The sequence below is a fragment of the Saimiri boliviensis genome, chromosome 16 (assembly GCF_048565385.1).
Source record: "Saimiri boliviensis isolate mSaiBol1 chromosome 16, mSaiBol1.pri, whole genome shotgun sequence".
NCBI classification, from domain to species: domain Eukaryota; kingdom Metazoa; phylum Chordata; class Mammalia; order Primates; family Cebidae; genus Saimiri; species Saimiri boliviensis.
Window position 1 is genome coordinate 475469 of NC_133464.1, and position 15360 is coordinate 490828.

Sequence of the window (15360 nt, forward strand, 5' to 3'; positions counted from 1 at the left end):
GGCTTCCTGCCCCTCGCTGTCAGATCTGCTGGCTCAGATCTAGACTAGGAAATACGGAATGGTTTCTCCCCACGAGAACAGGGACGTGTCCTAGGGACCGAGCCTGAAGCCACGGCAGCGTGGGGATACAGGGATCGGTTCCAGCCTGTGAACGTGGCAGGGCTGGAGGTCCCAGGCCTTCTCAGCCACCTGCAGCCTGTCAGTGACTCATCTGCCACGCCTGAGGAGTGCAGGGCGCCTCCCCCTGCCCAGGGTATCCCAGCAAGAGACCCCACCACCGGCTAAGACTCCCCCACCCCGACCAGGCTGAACCCCCTGACTGAGACCCCCAGCAGAGACACCCCTGGCAGAGACTCACCCTACAGGGACTCCCCGGCAGAGACTTCCTTAGGAGAGATGCCCCCTTGGCAGAGACACCCCCAGCAGAGACCCCTTGGAAGAGATACCTTTAGCAGATACTTCCTCTGCAGAGAGTTCCTCAGCAGAGAACCCTTACAAAGACTGCCTCAACAGAGAGCCCCTCAGCAGAGAACCCCCGACACAGACCCCCCTCAGCAAAGACCCCCTTGGCAGAGACCCCCTCAGCCCCACCTGGGTGCTAGCCAGGACAGCAGGGACCACATCCACTGACTGCCCCTCTCTGCTGCAGGGGACCAGCCTCTGTACAGCATTTCCATCGAGAACATCCTGGCAGTGGAGAAGCTGGAGGAGGAGTCTTTCAAAATGAAGAATGTGAGTGCAGTGTCCCCAAGCCTCACTTTTGGGTTGCGGCCCGGCCAGGTTTTGTCTGCACTTCTGGTCACCGGCCCTGGGCTCACCCCTTCCCCACCCCCTGCACTCCAGGCTTCTCAGAGGCTCCATGTTACTCGGGCTGGTGCTGGTGATTTTGTGTCAAATCTTGTACCGAAGCAGCCAGGCTCTTCGTACCCGGGGTCACGGGGTGGGGTAGAGCCTGCCGGAAGGCAGGGCCTGAGCTGCTCCAAGTGGTTTCCCCTGCAGGATCCCCAAGGTCAAGGAGCCCTCTGTCAAAGGACATCCCAGAATCAGGCTTGGAACTGTGTGGAATTTTTTTGAACCTTTTAAATTTTGATATAATTTTGAATTTATAGAAGTTGCAAGAGTAGAATAAGTAACTTTCCACACACGTTTGACCAAGACCCACACGTGGCCTCGTTCTTCATCATTATATTCATCCCTCTCCACATGTCATACCCAGACCCACATGTGGCCTTGTTCCCCATTGTGTTCATTCATTCTCTCTCCACTTGTCATACCCAGACCCACGCGTAGCCTTATTCCCCATCATGTTCATTCCTTCTCTCTCCACGTCATACCCAGTCCCACACGTGGCCTCCTTTCCCATCATATTTATTCTTTCTTTGTCCACGTGTCACAGACCCATGCATGGCCTCATTCCTCGTCATTGTATCCATCATTCTCTCTCCACGTGTCACAGACCCACGTGTGGCCTCGTTCCTCGTCACTGTATCCATCATTCTCTCTCCACGTGTCACAGACCCATGCATGGCCTCGTTCCTCATCACTGTATCCATCATTCTCTCTCCACGTGTCACAGACCCACGTGTGGCCTCGTTCCTCATCACTGTATCCATCTTTCTCTCTCCATGTGTCATACCCAGACCTGCACGTGGCCTCCTTTCCCGTCGTATTTTACTCTTTCTTTGTCCACGTGTCACAGACCCATGCATGGCCTCATTCCTCATCATCGTATCCATCATTCTCTCTCCACGTGTCAAACCCAGACCCACGTGTGGCCTCATTCCCCATTGTGTTCATGCTTTCTCTCTCCACTTGTCACACCCAGACCTACGCATGGCCTCGCTCCTCATCATATTCGTTACTTCCCTCTCCACGTGTAACACACAGACCCATGCGCGGCCTCATTCCCCATCATCTTCATCCTCTCCACGTGTAACACACAGACCCACATGTGGCCTTGTTCCCTATCGTATTCGTTCCTTCTCTCTCCACATGTCATGCCTGTGCTTTTTTGAACAGCTTCAATGCCTCCCAGTGTGTTTCCCACGGCACAGTCCCCAGAACCGCGTCAGCCACCCATCGTGTGGTGCCAGTGCAGCCATGTTTGAATTTGCCACCAGCTGCACACTCCCAGCTGTGGTTTGTTCCCCTTGAGATCCAGTCCACGCTGGGCTCTGCTGTCCCCTCGGTCTGGCCGACTAGACACTCCCAGCCTTTCTTTGTGCATGGTGGCCTTGGCATTTTTGAGATGTGCAGCCCTGCAGTTTTGTGGATGTCCCTCACTGTGCGTTTGTCAGATGTGCCAAAATGGGAGGTTTTGATGGTGCATTTTTGGCAGGAATCCCCTAGAGGTGTCCGTGACATTGCCGTCGTCTGGTGGCCTCCCAGGGTGGGTTGGCCGCTGGCGCGTTCTCCTGCCAACTTGGTTCTCCTACGGTCAGCGCCCCAGCCGTCCTTGCCATCCTGAGGCTGACCCTGTGCCCTGCCACATTCCGGCCGGGACAGGCTGTCTGACTGCAGAATGAGGGTCGTAGAGCAGCTGTGGGGAAGGTGCAGTCCCTGGGCCCTGGGCCGAAGTCGACACACATTCCTTACTGTTGGCGGAATTTCACTAGGATATTATTCATGGGCGGTCCAGACAGGTCCGCAATAAGCATAACTTTGTAGAGTATTTGAAGAGGAGGGCGTGCGCTCAACGCCTGCTGACTGAAGGGGACACTGGGACCCAGTCCCAGCACCCACAGAGCCGTGCGCTCAACGCCTGCTGACTGAGGGGAGGCTGGGACCTGCCCTGAGACCATCCCTGGAAGGAAACAGTGTGGGAATGTCCTAGAATTGCTTCCAGCCCTTTCCATAGGTCTCTAGTGATTCCGTAGTTTCGGCCACGCCTGTTTCTGCTGTCCGTGTCCTGCCGACTTCCGCAGGGCCCACTTCCCCTGGGGCTGCTGCCGGCCCAGGCTCTCAGCAGCTGGGGAGACCTTTCTGGAGGGTGTTCCTGGTGGCAGGGCCGAGCCAGGGACGATGGCCAGAATGCCCTCCATGGGGGACCACAGCCATGCTCAGGGACATGCAGGGAGAGACCGGCACACAGGTGGCTCCTGGCCTCTGTGAATAAGACCCCAGCTGTTCTCCAGAAACCTGGAGCCTAAATCCTCCCCAGATCAGTGGAAGGAAGTGCCCATCTGCTGGAGAAGGCACTGTTCCCTGATTCCTGACTTAAGGGAAGTCCTTATGAAAGCCCCCCAGCCTCCAGGTGGCCTTCTACTTAGAAAACCTGTTCGTGAGAGCCATCTCCATCTGGGAACTTCTGACCTCCAATCCTAGAGCCTCTGTCCCCCCTGCCCCTGGACCCCTGTCCCTCCAGTCACAGGACCCCTGTCCGCCCTGCACTGGGACCCTCCACCTCCTGTCCCAGGACCCCCGTCCCTCCAGTCACGGGACCCCTGTCCGCCCTGACCCTGGGACCCTCCGCCTCCTGTCCCAGGACCCCCGTCCCTCCAGTCACAGGACCCCTGTCCGCCCTGACCCTGGGACCCTCCGCCTCCTGTCCCAGGACCCCCGTCCCTCCAGTCACAGGACCCCTGTCCGCCCTGACCCTGGGACCCTCCACCTCCTGCCCCTGGACCTTTGTACCTCCCATTTTTTCTACCGTGTCAACTCCCTGCTGAGCTAACTTTGAGTCAGCCTTCTGACCACAGCACCAGGACTGCTCACTTCCAGCCCCTGCTGGCACCTGCCATGCGTCCTCCCCAGCTGCCACCTGCGCTTATTTAGTCTTTCTTGGTAGCTGCAGGTTCAGCAGAAATTCTAGGCCCGGCTTTGTCTCCAGGACCTGGGAGAGTGCTGGTGCTTGGTCATGTTTGTTGACTGAGTAATAAATGGTGAAGGTTCTTGCTGCCCTGAGCAGCCCCCCAACCCTGGCTGGGAGGAAAGGAGGAAGGAGGAAGCGCCCTGGGCTGGTGAGGTGGCCAGGCCACACCGGCTGATAGAGCAGAAACCCCCCATGGATGGGATTCCTGTCTTTGGCTACAGGGGGCCTCATGGGGAGACAGCAGGGCTTCATTTCTGCCTTTGAATGGAGACCTCTGAGGCCCTGGCACATAAATTGCCTTGGCCAAGCTATACCTGGCCATCCAGCCATGTCCCTGGCCACACCCATTCTCACCTCCGTTCCCCGTGGCCCTGGTTGTCAGGTTTCAGGGTGGCAGAGAGCTCTGTGCACCCCTGGCCTTGGCTGCTCCTAGTGTTCAGAGCTCCGGGGCCCCTGGGCCTGTGCACCCTCAGCGTCCTCTCTTGAGGCTCCAGCGAGGACAGCCAGGTGCCTGCCAGACCCTGGCATGCACTCGGCCACAGGACCTCACGTGCGCCGTCCTGAGCCCACCTGCACCCTCAGATGTTCCAGGTCATCCAGCCGGAGCGCGCACTCTACATCCAGGCCAACAACTGTGTGGAGGCCAAGGACTGGATCGACATTCTCACCAAAGTGAGCCAGTGCAACCAGAAGCGCCTCACCGTCTACCACCCGTCTGCCTACCTGGGCGGCCACTGGCTGTGCTGCAGGGCGTCCTCAGACTCGGCGCCAGGATGCTCGCCCTGCACCAGGTAGGTCCGCGCCACGGTGCCGGCGTGTGCGCGTGCAGGAAGTGTGGCCAGGGCCGGTCACGGAGGGGCCTGCGGGGTCCGTGCCTCAGCGCCCGGCATGTGTGCGTGCAGGAAGTGTGGCCAGGGCCAGGCACGGAGGGGCCTGCGGGGTCCGTGCCTCAGCGCCCGGCGTGTGCGTGTGTGGGAAGCGTGCCCGGCGGCCGGGTAGGGAGGGTCCCACGGGGGTTCGTGGCTTGGTGCCCGGCATGTGTGCATGCGGGAAGTGTGGCCGGGTCCCTTGGAGTCCGTGCCTCGGCGCCTGGCATGTGTGGGATGTGTGGTCGGGTAGGGTAGGGAGGGGCCATGGACAGCGCGTGGCTGTGTGTAAGCTGGGTGGAAACGAGACTGCTTGTCTTGTCCCCAGAGCCTCCCACCTGAGGGGCCTCCCACCCAAGGGAGCATATGGGGCCCAGCCTCTCGAAGGCTCTAGGGAGCCACAGACCTTCCAGGGTCCTCCTGAGGCCCTAACCCGGGGGAGTGGGAAGTCAGGGTGAAGGGGGTCCCCAGAGCTAGGGCCTCCTGCTTTTCTAGGAGGAGCTTAGGAGCAAACCTCTCCCCAGAAGCTTCATCCAGCCCAGGACACCTACCTTGATTTATCCATGGGACGCAGGCAACCTGTGGTCTTTCTGGCCCCTCGTCAGCTGGGCCTCCAGTTCCACACAGGCTTGGGTCACCTCTGCCGGTCCGAGGAGGGAGACCCATGAGCCTGGCAGTACCCCGGTTCTGCTCCGTGAGATGCACATTGCCATGGGGACGACATTGTGGCTGTGGCCACGTGATGCCTCTGCAGGGCATCACGCACAAGGGCCCTGCAGGGATGAGCTGTGCTCCGCACTGGGCCACCATTTAATCCTCCCACAGCCTCAGGGGGAGACCTTACATCCTGCTTCATGGACTCGGAGGCTGAAGCTCAGGAGGAGGGCCTGGCTGCCACCCAGGCATGTGTTCCCAACACCCCAGGACCCCCGCCCCCTGCCCTGTAAAGGCCAGCACCTCCTCTATCCTCGCACCCTGGGCCGGAGCAGGAACCATTGCAGGCTCGGGAGGAAAGGAAACCTGGCATGTCCCCCCCGGCGGCGGACCCTGCAGGGGATGCACCTCCAGGAGGGTTCCATTCCAGGCTGTTTCTCCCCGCAAGAACGCGGGACAGCTCGAGAGCCTCCCACATCGCACACCAGCCACAGCCGGCCCCCGCTGTCCCACACCACCCACAGCCAGCCTCAGCTCCCCCAGCTCGGGGAAGCTTTCTCAGTTTCATGCTTTTAAGACAGGGTCTCATTCTGTCGTCCAGGCTGGAGTGCAATGGTTCAGTCTCAGTTCACTGAAGCCTCAACCTCCCAGGCTCAAGCCATCCTCCCACCTCAGCCTCTCAAGTATCTGGGACTACAGGTGTGCACCTCCATGCTAGGCTAATTGTTTAAAAGTTTTTTGTAGAAACACGGTTGACCATGTTGCCCAAACTGGTCTGAAACTTCTGGGCTCAAGCAGTCCTCCTACTTCACCCTCCCAAGTAGCTGGAACTACAGGCAGGTGCCACCATGCGCAGCTATTAATAAAAATTTTTTTTGTAGAAACAGGGTCTCACTATGTTGTCTAGGTCTCACTATGAGGCTCTCTCTGCGTTGCCCAGGCTGATCTTGCTCAGTTCAATTCATTAGCTGAAACCTACTTCATTTTTGCAAGACAGGTTGGGAAGAAAAGGGAAAAATTGTCACACTTCCAACAAAAATAAGTTGGTAAACAATTTCTAATCATTATGGAAAAAATTATAAAAATTTCAGAAACTTTACGATTTAAGAATTATTTTAGCTACAATAACAGTCATTTCTGCCTTTAAAAAGTATTTACTAAATTAAAGAGTATATTTCACACATTTTGCACAAGGCGGCAGTTTGCTAAAAATAATGAGCAGCCCAACACCTCCCTTTCAGGCCCTCCCTGTTAGGTTGCACCTGAGTGCAAACGTTAAATTAACTGTAAGACTGCTTTGTTGGAAGCCATGAAAGACGTGCTTCTGTACAACGTAGATTTTCTTTTTCTTTTTCTTTTTTTTTTTGAGATGGAGTCTCGCCCTGCTACCCGGGCTGGAGTGCGTTGGTGCAGGCTTGTCTCACTGGAACCTTCACCTCCCAGTTTCAAGTGATTCTCCTGCCTCAGCCTCCCAAGTAGCTGGGATTACAGGCATGCACCACCGCACTCAGCTAATTTTTGTATTTTTAGTAGAGACAGGGTTTCACCATATTGGCCAGGGTGGTCTCGAACTCCTGACCTCAGGTGATCCACTTGCCTTGGCCTCCCAAAGTACTGAGATTACAGCTGTGAGCCACTGCGCTGGGCCTACATTTTTAAAATGGAGGCTTTTTCCTTTTTTCTTTTTTTCTTTTTGAGATGGAGCCTCTGTCGCCCAGGCTGGAGTGCAGTGGCACCATCTCAGCTCACTGCAACGTCTGCCTCCCAGGTTCAAGTGATCCTCCTGCCTCAGCCTCCTGAGTAGCTGAGATTACAGACATGTGCCACCATGCTCAGCTAATTTTTGTATTTTTAGTAGAGACAGGCGTGAGCCACCACACCCAACTTTGGAGGTTTTTCACAGTAGTAGCACAAAGTAAGATTTATAAAAAGAAAAGATAAGAGACTGGGCTCCATGTCTCCTGCCTGTAATTCCAGCACTTTGGGAGGCTGAGGTGGGTGGATAACCTGAGATCAGGAGTTTGAGACCAGCCTGGCCAACATGGCAAAACCCCATCTCTACTAAAAATACAAAATTAGCCAGATGTGGTGGCAGGCTTCTACAATCCCAGCTACTCCAGGAGCCTGAAGCAGGAAGTCGCTTAAACCCAGGAAGTGGAGGTTTCAGTGAGCTGAGATCGGACCACTGCACTCCATCCTGGCTGGGGGAGTGAAACTCTGTCTCAAAAAAATTAAAAAACAAAAAAATCTTGGTAAGAATTTTGTAAAAAATTTAAAAAATCAGTGCTTAAGGAAACCTGCTGTGTGCTGGTGTGGAAGTAGGAGAAGTGAACATAAGTGAGCAGGACGGTAACCACACAGCGTCCCTGACTGTTTGCAATGATTGAAGGGAAAAGTTACGAGGTCTGGAGCGCTCATAGTTCCTGGGGATTTAGTTCTGTATGATACTACAAATGTACAAGTATGACGCTGGGTATTTTGGTACCCAATCTTCCTAGATTTCTTATGTATTGATAAGATTCTGGAGTAAGAATAGGTTTAAACAAGACATAACCCAGTAATGCATGATTTCAGGAAAGGTCGCTTCGTACAAATGATAAGCCCGTTTTAAACACTGACCAGCAGGGATCTTCTGCGAAGTCTTCAAATCCGTCGATCGCACCCGAAGCAGAGGTGGCTGGTTAGGTCCAGCTTGTGGCCTGGTGTCAGCGCCACTGTGGACGTCAGTCGACGTGCTCACCAAGCCAGCAGTTGTGCTGGCTGCTGTGTGCAGACGGACGGCAAACAGGGCCTGTCTCGAGTTCACTTCCAACAGAGTTGTCGCCTTCCTTCAGTGACATTTAAAAAATTACCATCATTAAAAGCATTGTTTAAATACGTGTTTTTATCTTTCTCTTCTCACTGTCTGGACAGCGGCCTCCCAGCCAACATCCAGCTGGACATTGATGGGGACCGTGAGACGGAGCGTATCTATTCCCTCTTCAACTCATACATGAGCAAACTGGAGAAGATGCAGGGTGAGTCCGCCAGCACGCGGAACCGTGCAACGAGGGGACGCCTAGCGAGGCCTGGCTGCAGATGACCACCTTTGGTCTGAGCCTCTGGTGTACTGTGGGCTACAGGCGTCTGTAGCATGGATGGACGGGAAAAGCTTTTTGCAGGTTAACCAGCTATTTGGGGGGAAATTACCTTGATAATATGTTCTGTAGATAATTTTTAGATGGAATTTAACTTTGTACTGCCAAATTCTTTAGAGGACACTATTTTTGTCACTCCTTTGTATTTTCCAGAGGGACAATTGCCTGTGTGTGGACACGTGTGTGAGGGCGCATGCATGTATGTGGAGACGAGATGTGTACATGTGTGTAGGCACATGTGAGCATGTGTGAATGTGTGGACGCATGTGCATGTGTGGACATGCACGTGAGAGTGTTGACACGTGTGGGGACTTGTGTGTGCATGTGTGAATGGACACTTGAGAGCATGTGTGTGCCTGGGTGGACATGTGAGAGCATGTGTGGACATGTGTGGACATGTGTGAATGTGTGGACATGTGTGTGCACGTGGACAAGTGTGAGCATGTGTGCATGTGTGAGAGCATGTGTGGACATGTGGACACAGGTGTGACCATGCATTTGTTCATACGTGGGAATGTGTGAGCATGTGTATGAGATGTGTGGGTGTGTGGACATGTGTGAATGTGTGGGCATGTGTGTGTGCATGTGGACAAGTGTGAGTGTATGCATGTGTGGGAGCATGTGTGGACATGTGGACACGTGACCATGCATTGTGCATGTGTGGGAATGTGTGGGCACGTGTGAGATGTGTGAATATGTGGGCATGTGAACATGTGTGCATGTGTGAACACGTGTGTGAATCTGTAAATATGTGTGTGCATGAGTGGACATATGTGAGAGTGTGTGTGTGGACATGTGAGTGCATATGTATTTGTGCGTGCCTGGGAATGTGTGTGCACATGTGTGAGTATGCATGCATGTCTGTGGGACCCTGTGTGAGCATGCATGTATGTGTGCGCAGACATGCTATTTAATTCTGCAAAGCAATTCAGTGTTACAGATAATGATACCGTTTATAGTTTTGAAACAGCACTAGGCACACTTATGTTTTTCAAATCTTTATGCCGTATCATTATTTCTGACGTTTAATTGCTTTACAGAATTGAAACAGCAATCCAGGTAAGCCCAATGAGACAACACAGGGACAGTGGTTTGAGGTCTGTAATTGAGGAGAGGCAGGGACAAGGAGAGCCACGGCAGGAGGTGGGGCGTGAAGCAGCTGCGTTGCTTCTATGCTGAGGTCTGGTACAGCTCAGATCTGCTCTTAGAGATTGTATGAGGCCCTTGAGTCCCACTCAGAATGGAAGTAGAGCAGAATGTGCCTGGAATTACGCCTGTGAGATTTTCTTCTTTTCATTCTGCTGATTTAACCCAGAAGTGTGGAGCATGCCTTGGCCTGGAAACACGAGTCCTGCCTGAGTGTCCATGCCGCTGCCCAGCTGTGAGTTCAGCCACGCCTGTTCTCCAGCACCACATGCCCTGGGTGTGCATGGGTTCCAGGCATACACAAACACAGGCACATACACATGTATGCACATCAGTGTACACACACGTGCCCAGCCATACATGCGTGAAATGAACACACAGGCACATGTACGTGCAGACAGGCAAGGTAGTACTTCCTGCACACGTGGAGTTGAACACAGCACGCTCACTCACGGACACAAGCCCCCGTGCAGGCATGCACACACATGCAGACAACCACACATGCAGGCGCTCATGGGCTACCACCCACCACAGCATCTTCTCCCCCAGCAAGTGTGCCGGGTGCTGTCCCTGGGTCTGAGGTCGCTGGATGCTGTGCAGATGACACGAGGCCTCAAGGTGGCCAAGACGGCCTGGGCCAGCCTCTTTCCAGCACTCTCATAGCAGGGACCAGCATCATGGAGGCCAGAGTCAAGGAGCCTCAGAGGGGTTGAGGTCATCACACACAAAACCCAGGTCCTGAAAGATGCCGACCAGGACCTCCCTGACCAGCTGTGCCGTGTGCCGCCCTCCAGCCTTGCTCAGCCCCTCCCAGGCCATGCACCCCGCTCAGCAGCTCAGGCTCTTCCTCTGCCAGGAATACCCTTGCGCCTCAGTCTAGAAGACGCTGTTACCTTGGAAATGTCTTTCCCCAGGTGCTTCCCAGCCTCCCCATCCCCAGAGCCTGGTGTATTGTTAGTTCTCATGTTGCTATAAAGAGTTGCCTGAGGCAGGGTAATTTATAAAGAAAAGAGGGTTATTGACTCACAGTTCTGCAGGCTGTACAGGAAGCATGGTTGGGGAGGCCTCGGGAAACTTTGGATCACAGTGGAAGGTGAAGAGGAAGAAGGCACGTCCTACATGCAGGAGAGAGTGATGGGGAATGCACCACACACTTGCAGAAAACCAGAGCTCTTGAGAACCCCCCATCATGAGAACAGCAAGGTGAAAGCCACCCCTATGACCCCATCACCTCCCTCCAGTCCCCTCCTCCAACACTAGGGACTACAGTTTGACCTGAGATTTGAGTGGAGACACAAATCCAAACCACAATACCTGGGCCCACCTGTGTCACTGGAGTCACAACCATCTCCCATCTCCTCAGTTGCCATATGCAGTGACCTTCCCAGGCCTGGCACAGAGCAAGTGCCCAGCACCTAGACGGGTGTGCTGGACAGATGGCCGGGTGAGCAGCTGAGTGGGTGGGTAGATTGGTGGATGGACGGATGGTTGAGTGATGATGGATGGACAGGTAGGTGAGTGACGGGTGGGTGAGTGATGGGTGGGTAGATTGGTGGACAGACGGGTGGGTGAGTGATGGGCGGACAGACGGGTGAGTAAGTGGCAGGCGGACGGACGGGTGGGTGAGTGACGGGCGGACGGATGGGTGGGTGAGTGACGGGTGGGTGAGTGACGGATGGACGGACAGGTGGGTGAGTGACGGGTGGGTGAGTGACGGATGGATGGACGGGTGGGTGAGTGGCGGACGGACGGGTGGGTGAGTGACGGGTGGCTGAGTGACGGGTGGGTGACAGGTGGGTGAGTGACGGGTGGGTGAGTGATGGTGGATGGACTATAAACAGATGGGAGCAGATCCCACATACTCTCCACGAGGGTTTACAGCACATCCACATGTTTGGAAGCCTCAGTCCAGGGTCCTTGCTCCTCTGGGCACTGAGTCCCTCCTATGTGGTGTTCAGGCCTCTGTTGGAAACTCAGCACATCCTCAAGGCAGATGGTTGTGTTGTTGAAGAGTTCTCGTGACTTCCAGACACTTGGCCCACGGGATTGTTGCCATCCAGTATAGCAGGTCCTTTCTGTGGGGCTGAGGCGTGCTGTGCAACTGCACCAATGTGGGAGACAGGTAGTCACTGTCCTCTCCCCTGGCCAACCTCCCTTGGGCCCACTCTGGTTCTTTGATATTATGCTGAGGTTTGTTACAGAGTGGCACCCAGTCCTGCAGGTGAGGCTCCGTGGCAGGGTATGGTGGGGTCCTACACGAAGGGCTGGCTTGGCCTTGGGCCGTGCTGCTGTGATTGTGCAGATGGCCTGGAAGTTGGCGACAGGAATGAAAAGAGCTTCTTTGCCATGGGGACCAGCAGGTCGCTGTGGTCAAGGTGTGTCCTGGACAAGCCACTTGCTGTACAGAACAGGCATATCCCCTTCAGTAGAGTTTTGGGGAAGATTGGAGTGGCTTACACAGAGCTTGTCACAGGGGCTCATGTGCAGCTGCTACGTGAATACTCTCTTTTCTCCGTCACCTTGTTAGGCTTTGGTCAGCTACAGGACCAGTCTTCACAGGCTACGGCCTCGCAGTTACCTTCAGAATGCAGCTCAGTGCTGGGGTCCTGTGTCTCGGGGCCCAGGGTTGCGCGCAGCAGTGGCGTCTGGCCACAACCTCGTAGTTACCTTCAGAATGCGGCTCGGTGCTGGGGTCCTGTGTCTCGGGGCCCAGGGTTGCACGCAGCAGTGGCGTCTGGCCACAACCTCGTAGTTAACTTCAGAATGCGGCTCGGTGCTGGGGTCCTGTGTCTCGGGGCCCAGGGCTGTGCACAGCAGTGGCGTCTGGCCACAACCTCGTAGTTAACTTCAGAATGCGGCTCGGTGCTGGGGTCCTGTGTCTCGGGGCCCAGGGCTGTGCACAGCAGTGGCGTCTGGCCACAACCTCGTAGTTAACTTCAGAATGCGGCTCAGTGCTGGGGTCCTGTGTCTCGGGGCCCAGGGCTGTGCGCAGCAGTGGCGTCTGGCCACAACCTCGTAGTTACCTTCAGAATGCGGCTCGGTGCTGGGGTCCTGTGTCTCGGGGCCCAGGGCTGTGCGCAGCAGTGGCGTCTGCTGTGGTGGTTGTGCCTCAGGCCATCCTCCCCTTGGCCTGGTGTCCCAGCTGTAGGGATGCCATGTCTCCCAGCTCAGGCTTAGACGAGCACATAGATCTGTCCCTGCGGACCACGGATGCTCAGTAGAAACTATCAGCTGCTCCGTTCTCTGCTCCACAACGTTGCATCTTGATCGTGAGGCCATTTCATGAAAGTGTAGCAGGTGATGTGCTGACATCCAGGCGCTCACGTGCCACTGTGGCATTTCCCTGAACTCTCCATTTTCAACCAAGAGTCAAAAGAGGAATTACAGATTCCTTCTCGTGATGTTTTCTAGTTATTCCAGTTTTATTTTTTAATCAATATTCTGGCCCTTTGTAAGGCAAAGTCCATCGTGCTCACCCCCCAGGCTAACTTCAGGGCTGCCCCAGGGCCCTTGAGTCACCCAGGCCAGCATCCAGGTGCAAGTGGACTCCCTCATGGTTCTGGCTGGGCAGGCCGGTGGGGCTGCAGGGATGTGCACATCCCCCGTGAGAATAGCTGGTTGGAGGCGAGGCTGGGAGCAAGTGCAGCAGACCCCTCAGAGGTGGGCGAGGTTGCTCAGCTTCCAGCTCCTAGTGGGCTTTTCCAGGGCTCCATGTGGGCCCAACTCGCCTGCCTGCAGGAGTGGTTTCTTGTCCATCTGCATTTCCGGGTGCGTGGTGAGCCCTTCTGGAGGAGCCTGTATTGGGAGAACCCGTGCTGTGGTGGGACCTACCTGCCGTGACACAGCCATGTGGAGATGGGGCCAGTGGCCGCTAGGCCGTGGGCTCCTGCTCTGCACTGACCCCTCCACCCTCCACAGAGGCCTGTGGGAGCAAATCTGTGTACGACGGCCCAGAGCAGGAGGAGTACTCGACGTTTGTCATCGACGACCCCCAGGAGACCTACAAGACGCTGAAGCAGGTCATCGCTGGGGTCGGGGCTTTGGAGCAGGAGCATGCCCAGTATAAGAGGGACAAGTTCAAGAAGACGAGATACGGAAGCCAGTGAGTGCAGCTCCCGTGGCCACCCTGGATGGCCAGTGTGGGGGGCAGGATGTTGCTGTGGGGGTGGGGCTGCAGGGAACTCTGGGTGGGGCCGCCTGCACGCAGCTGTCTGCCTAGCTGGCACCTGGCGGCGGTCAGTGGATGTGACCAGCGGTAGTCAGTGGACTTATACTGGCAGTGGTCAGTGGGCATGGCCGGTGGTGGTCAGTGAACATGGTTGGCAGTAGTCAGTGGACGTGGCTGGCGGTGGTCAGTGGACTTACCCCAGCAGTGGTCAGTGGGCGTGGCCCAGCGCTGCCATTCCTTTCTTTGGAGCAGGTGCTACCTTTGCTCTCCAGGCCTCCGGCCGTGTCCGGGCCGCCTCCCAGCCTCTCTGCTGCGCTGGTCTCGACATGCTCTGGCAGTCTCTCTAGGCTCAGGCTTTGCTCTGCCTTGAATTGCACACCCTCTGCCATCTCCCCAGGCCACCTATGGTGCCCAGAAGCAGGGCCAGCTCTGGACGAAAACCAGTCTTGCCTCATGAGGCAGGTGCAGGGTGCAGAGTCCGTTCAGCCCAGTCACCAGCTGCAGGCTGGGTGGCCACTTAGCTACGCTCCACTCACCCTCACTCCATGGGACAGAGGATTGTGAAACCCTCATGAGTTGTTGGAAGATTGACGTAAACTATGTAAAGTGCTGAACTGGCTCCCAGCCTGGAGTGAGCAGTTGTGTCTGTTACTCTTCTCCAGCCAGTGGGCACCCAGGGTCAGTCAGGCTTGTTCAGGGGTGGATGAGCCAGAGAGCCCTGTGTAGCTCTGCAACCTCCTCCTCACTTCCATCCACCTCATCTCTCCTTCTCTTCCCCCCTTCTCTCTCCCTCCTTCCCTCCCTCCCTTCCTTCCTTCTTAACCCCTCTTTCCTTCCCTTCCGCCCTGTGGGTCTGGTCTGGGAAGCGCAGTGGTGAGGCTCTGGGAGAGTGACAGGTCCTTGTGTCCCTGATATGGACTGAGTTGCTCAGGGGACTGAGCCTGCAGCATCCCGAGTACTGTGACTTCACCTCTGACCTCATCGCATTAGATCCCTCTTGACACCACTCTAGGGAGAGAGCCCCATTTGCCTTCCAAATATGTTGCTTCAGGCCCATCAACCCCATGGCCAAAAGCCAGTGGGTTGAAAACATGTGAAGCACGATGCGGTTTGTTGTAATAGAAGGTGTAAATGTGGCACACATAGTAGGAGGTGACAGAACATGAGAGGAAGTGCACACACATGGGAGAAGGTGGACACGTGGGAGCAGGTGCACATGGAGGAGGTAGACACATGGAGATGTACACATGTGGGAGGAGGTGCACACACTAGGAGGTGTACACGTGGGAGGAGGCAGACGTGGGAGGAGGCAGACATGGAGGTGCACACACAGGAGGCGGACAGTGAGAAGAGGTGGACATGTGCACACGTGGGAGGTACACACAGGTGCACACGTAGGAGGTACACACATGGGAGGAGGTACACAGGTGCACACGGGAGGAGGCAGACGTGGGAGGGGGCAGACAGAAGAGGCAGACATGTGCACATGTGGGAGGAGGTGCACACAGGAGGAGGCGGACACATGGTAGTGCACACACGGGAGGTGGCGGACACATGGCAGGTACACGTGGGAGGAGG

The 15360-nt window shown here is 55.7% G+C and overlaps 1 protein-coding gene across 5 annotated transcripts in view; it reads left to right on the plus strand.

Moving 5' to 3' along the window:
* RASA3 (RAS p21 protein activator 3) overlaps positions 1-15360 on the plus strand; it is a 137129-nt gene that overhangs the window by 119612 nt on the left and 2157 nt on the right. For all 5 annotated transcript variants that reach the window (XM_074387374.1, XM_074387377.1, XM_074387376.1 and 2 more), the window contains exons 20-23: positions 650-732; positions 4394-4602; positions 8245-8348; positions 13533-13716. In XM_074387374.1, the coding sequence (XP_074243475.1) occupies positions 650-732; positions 4394-4602; positions 8245-8348; positions 13533-13716 (580 nt within the window). The remainder of the gene's footprint in view (positions 1-649; positions 733-4393; positions 4603-8244; positions 8349-13532; positions 13717-15360) is intronic.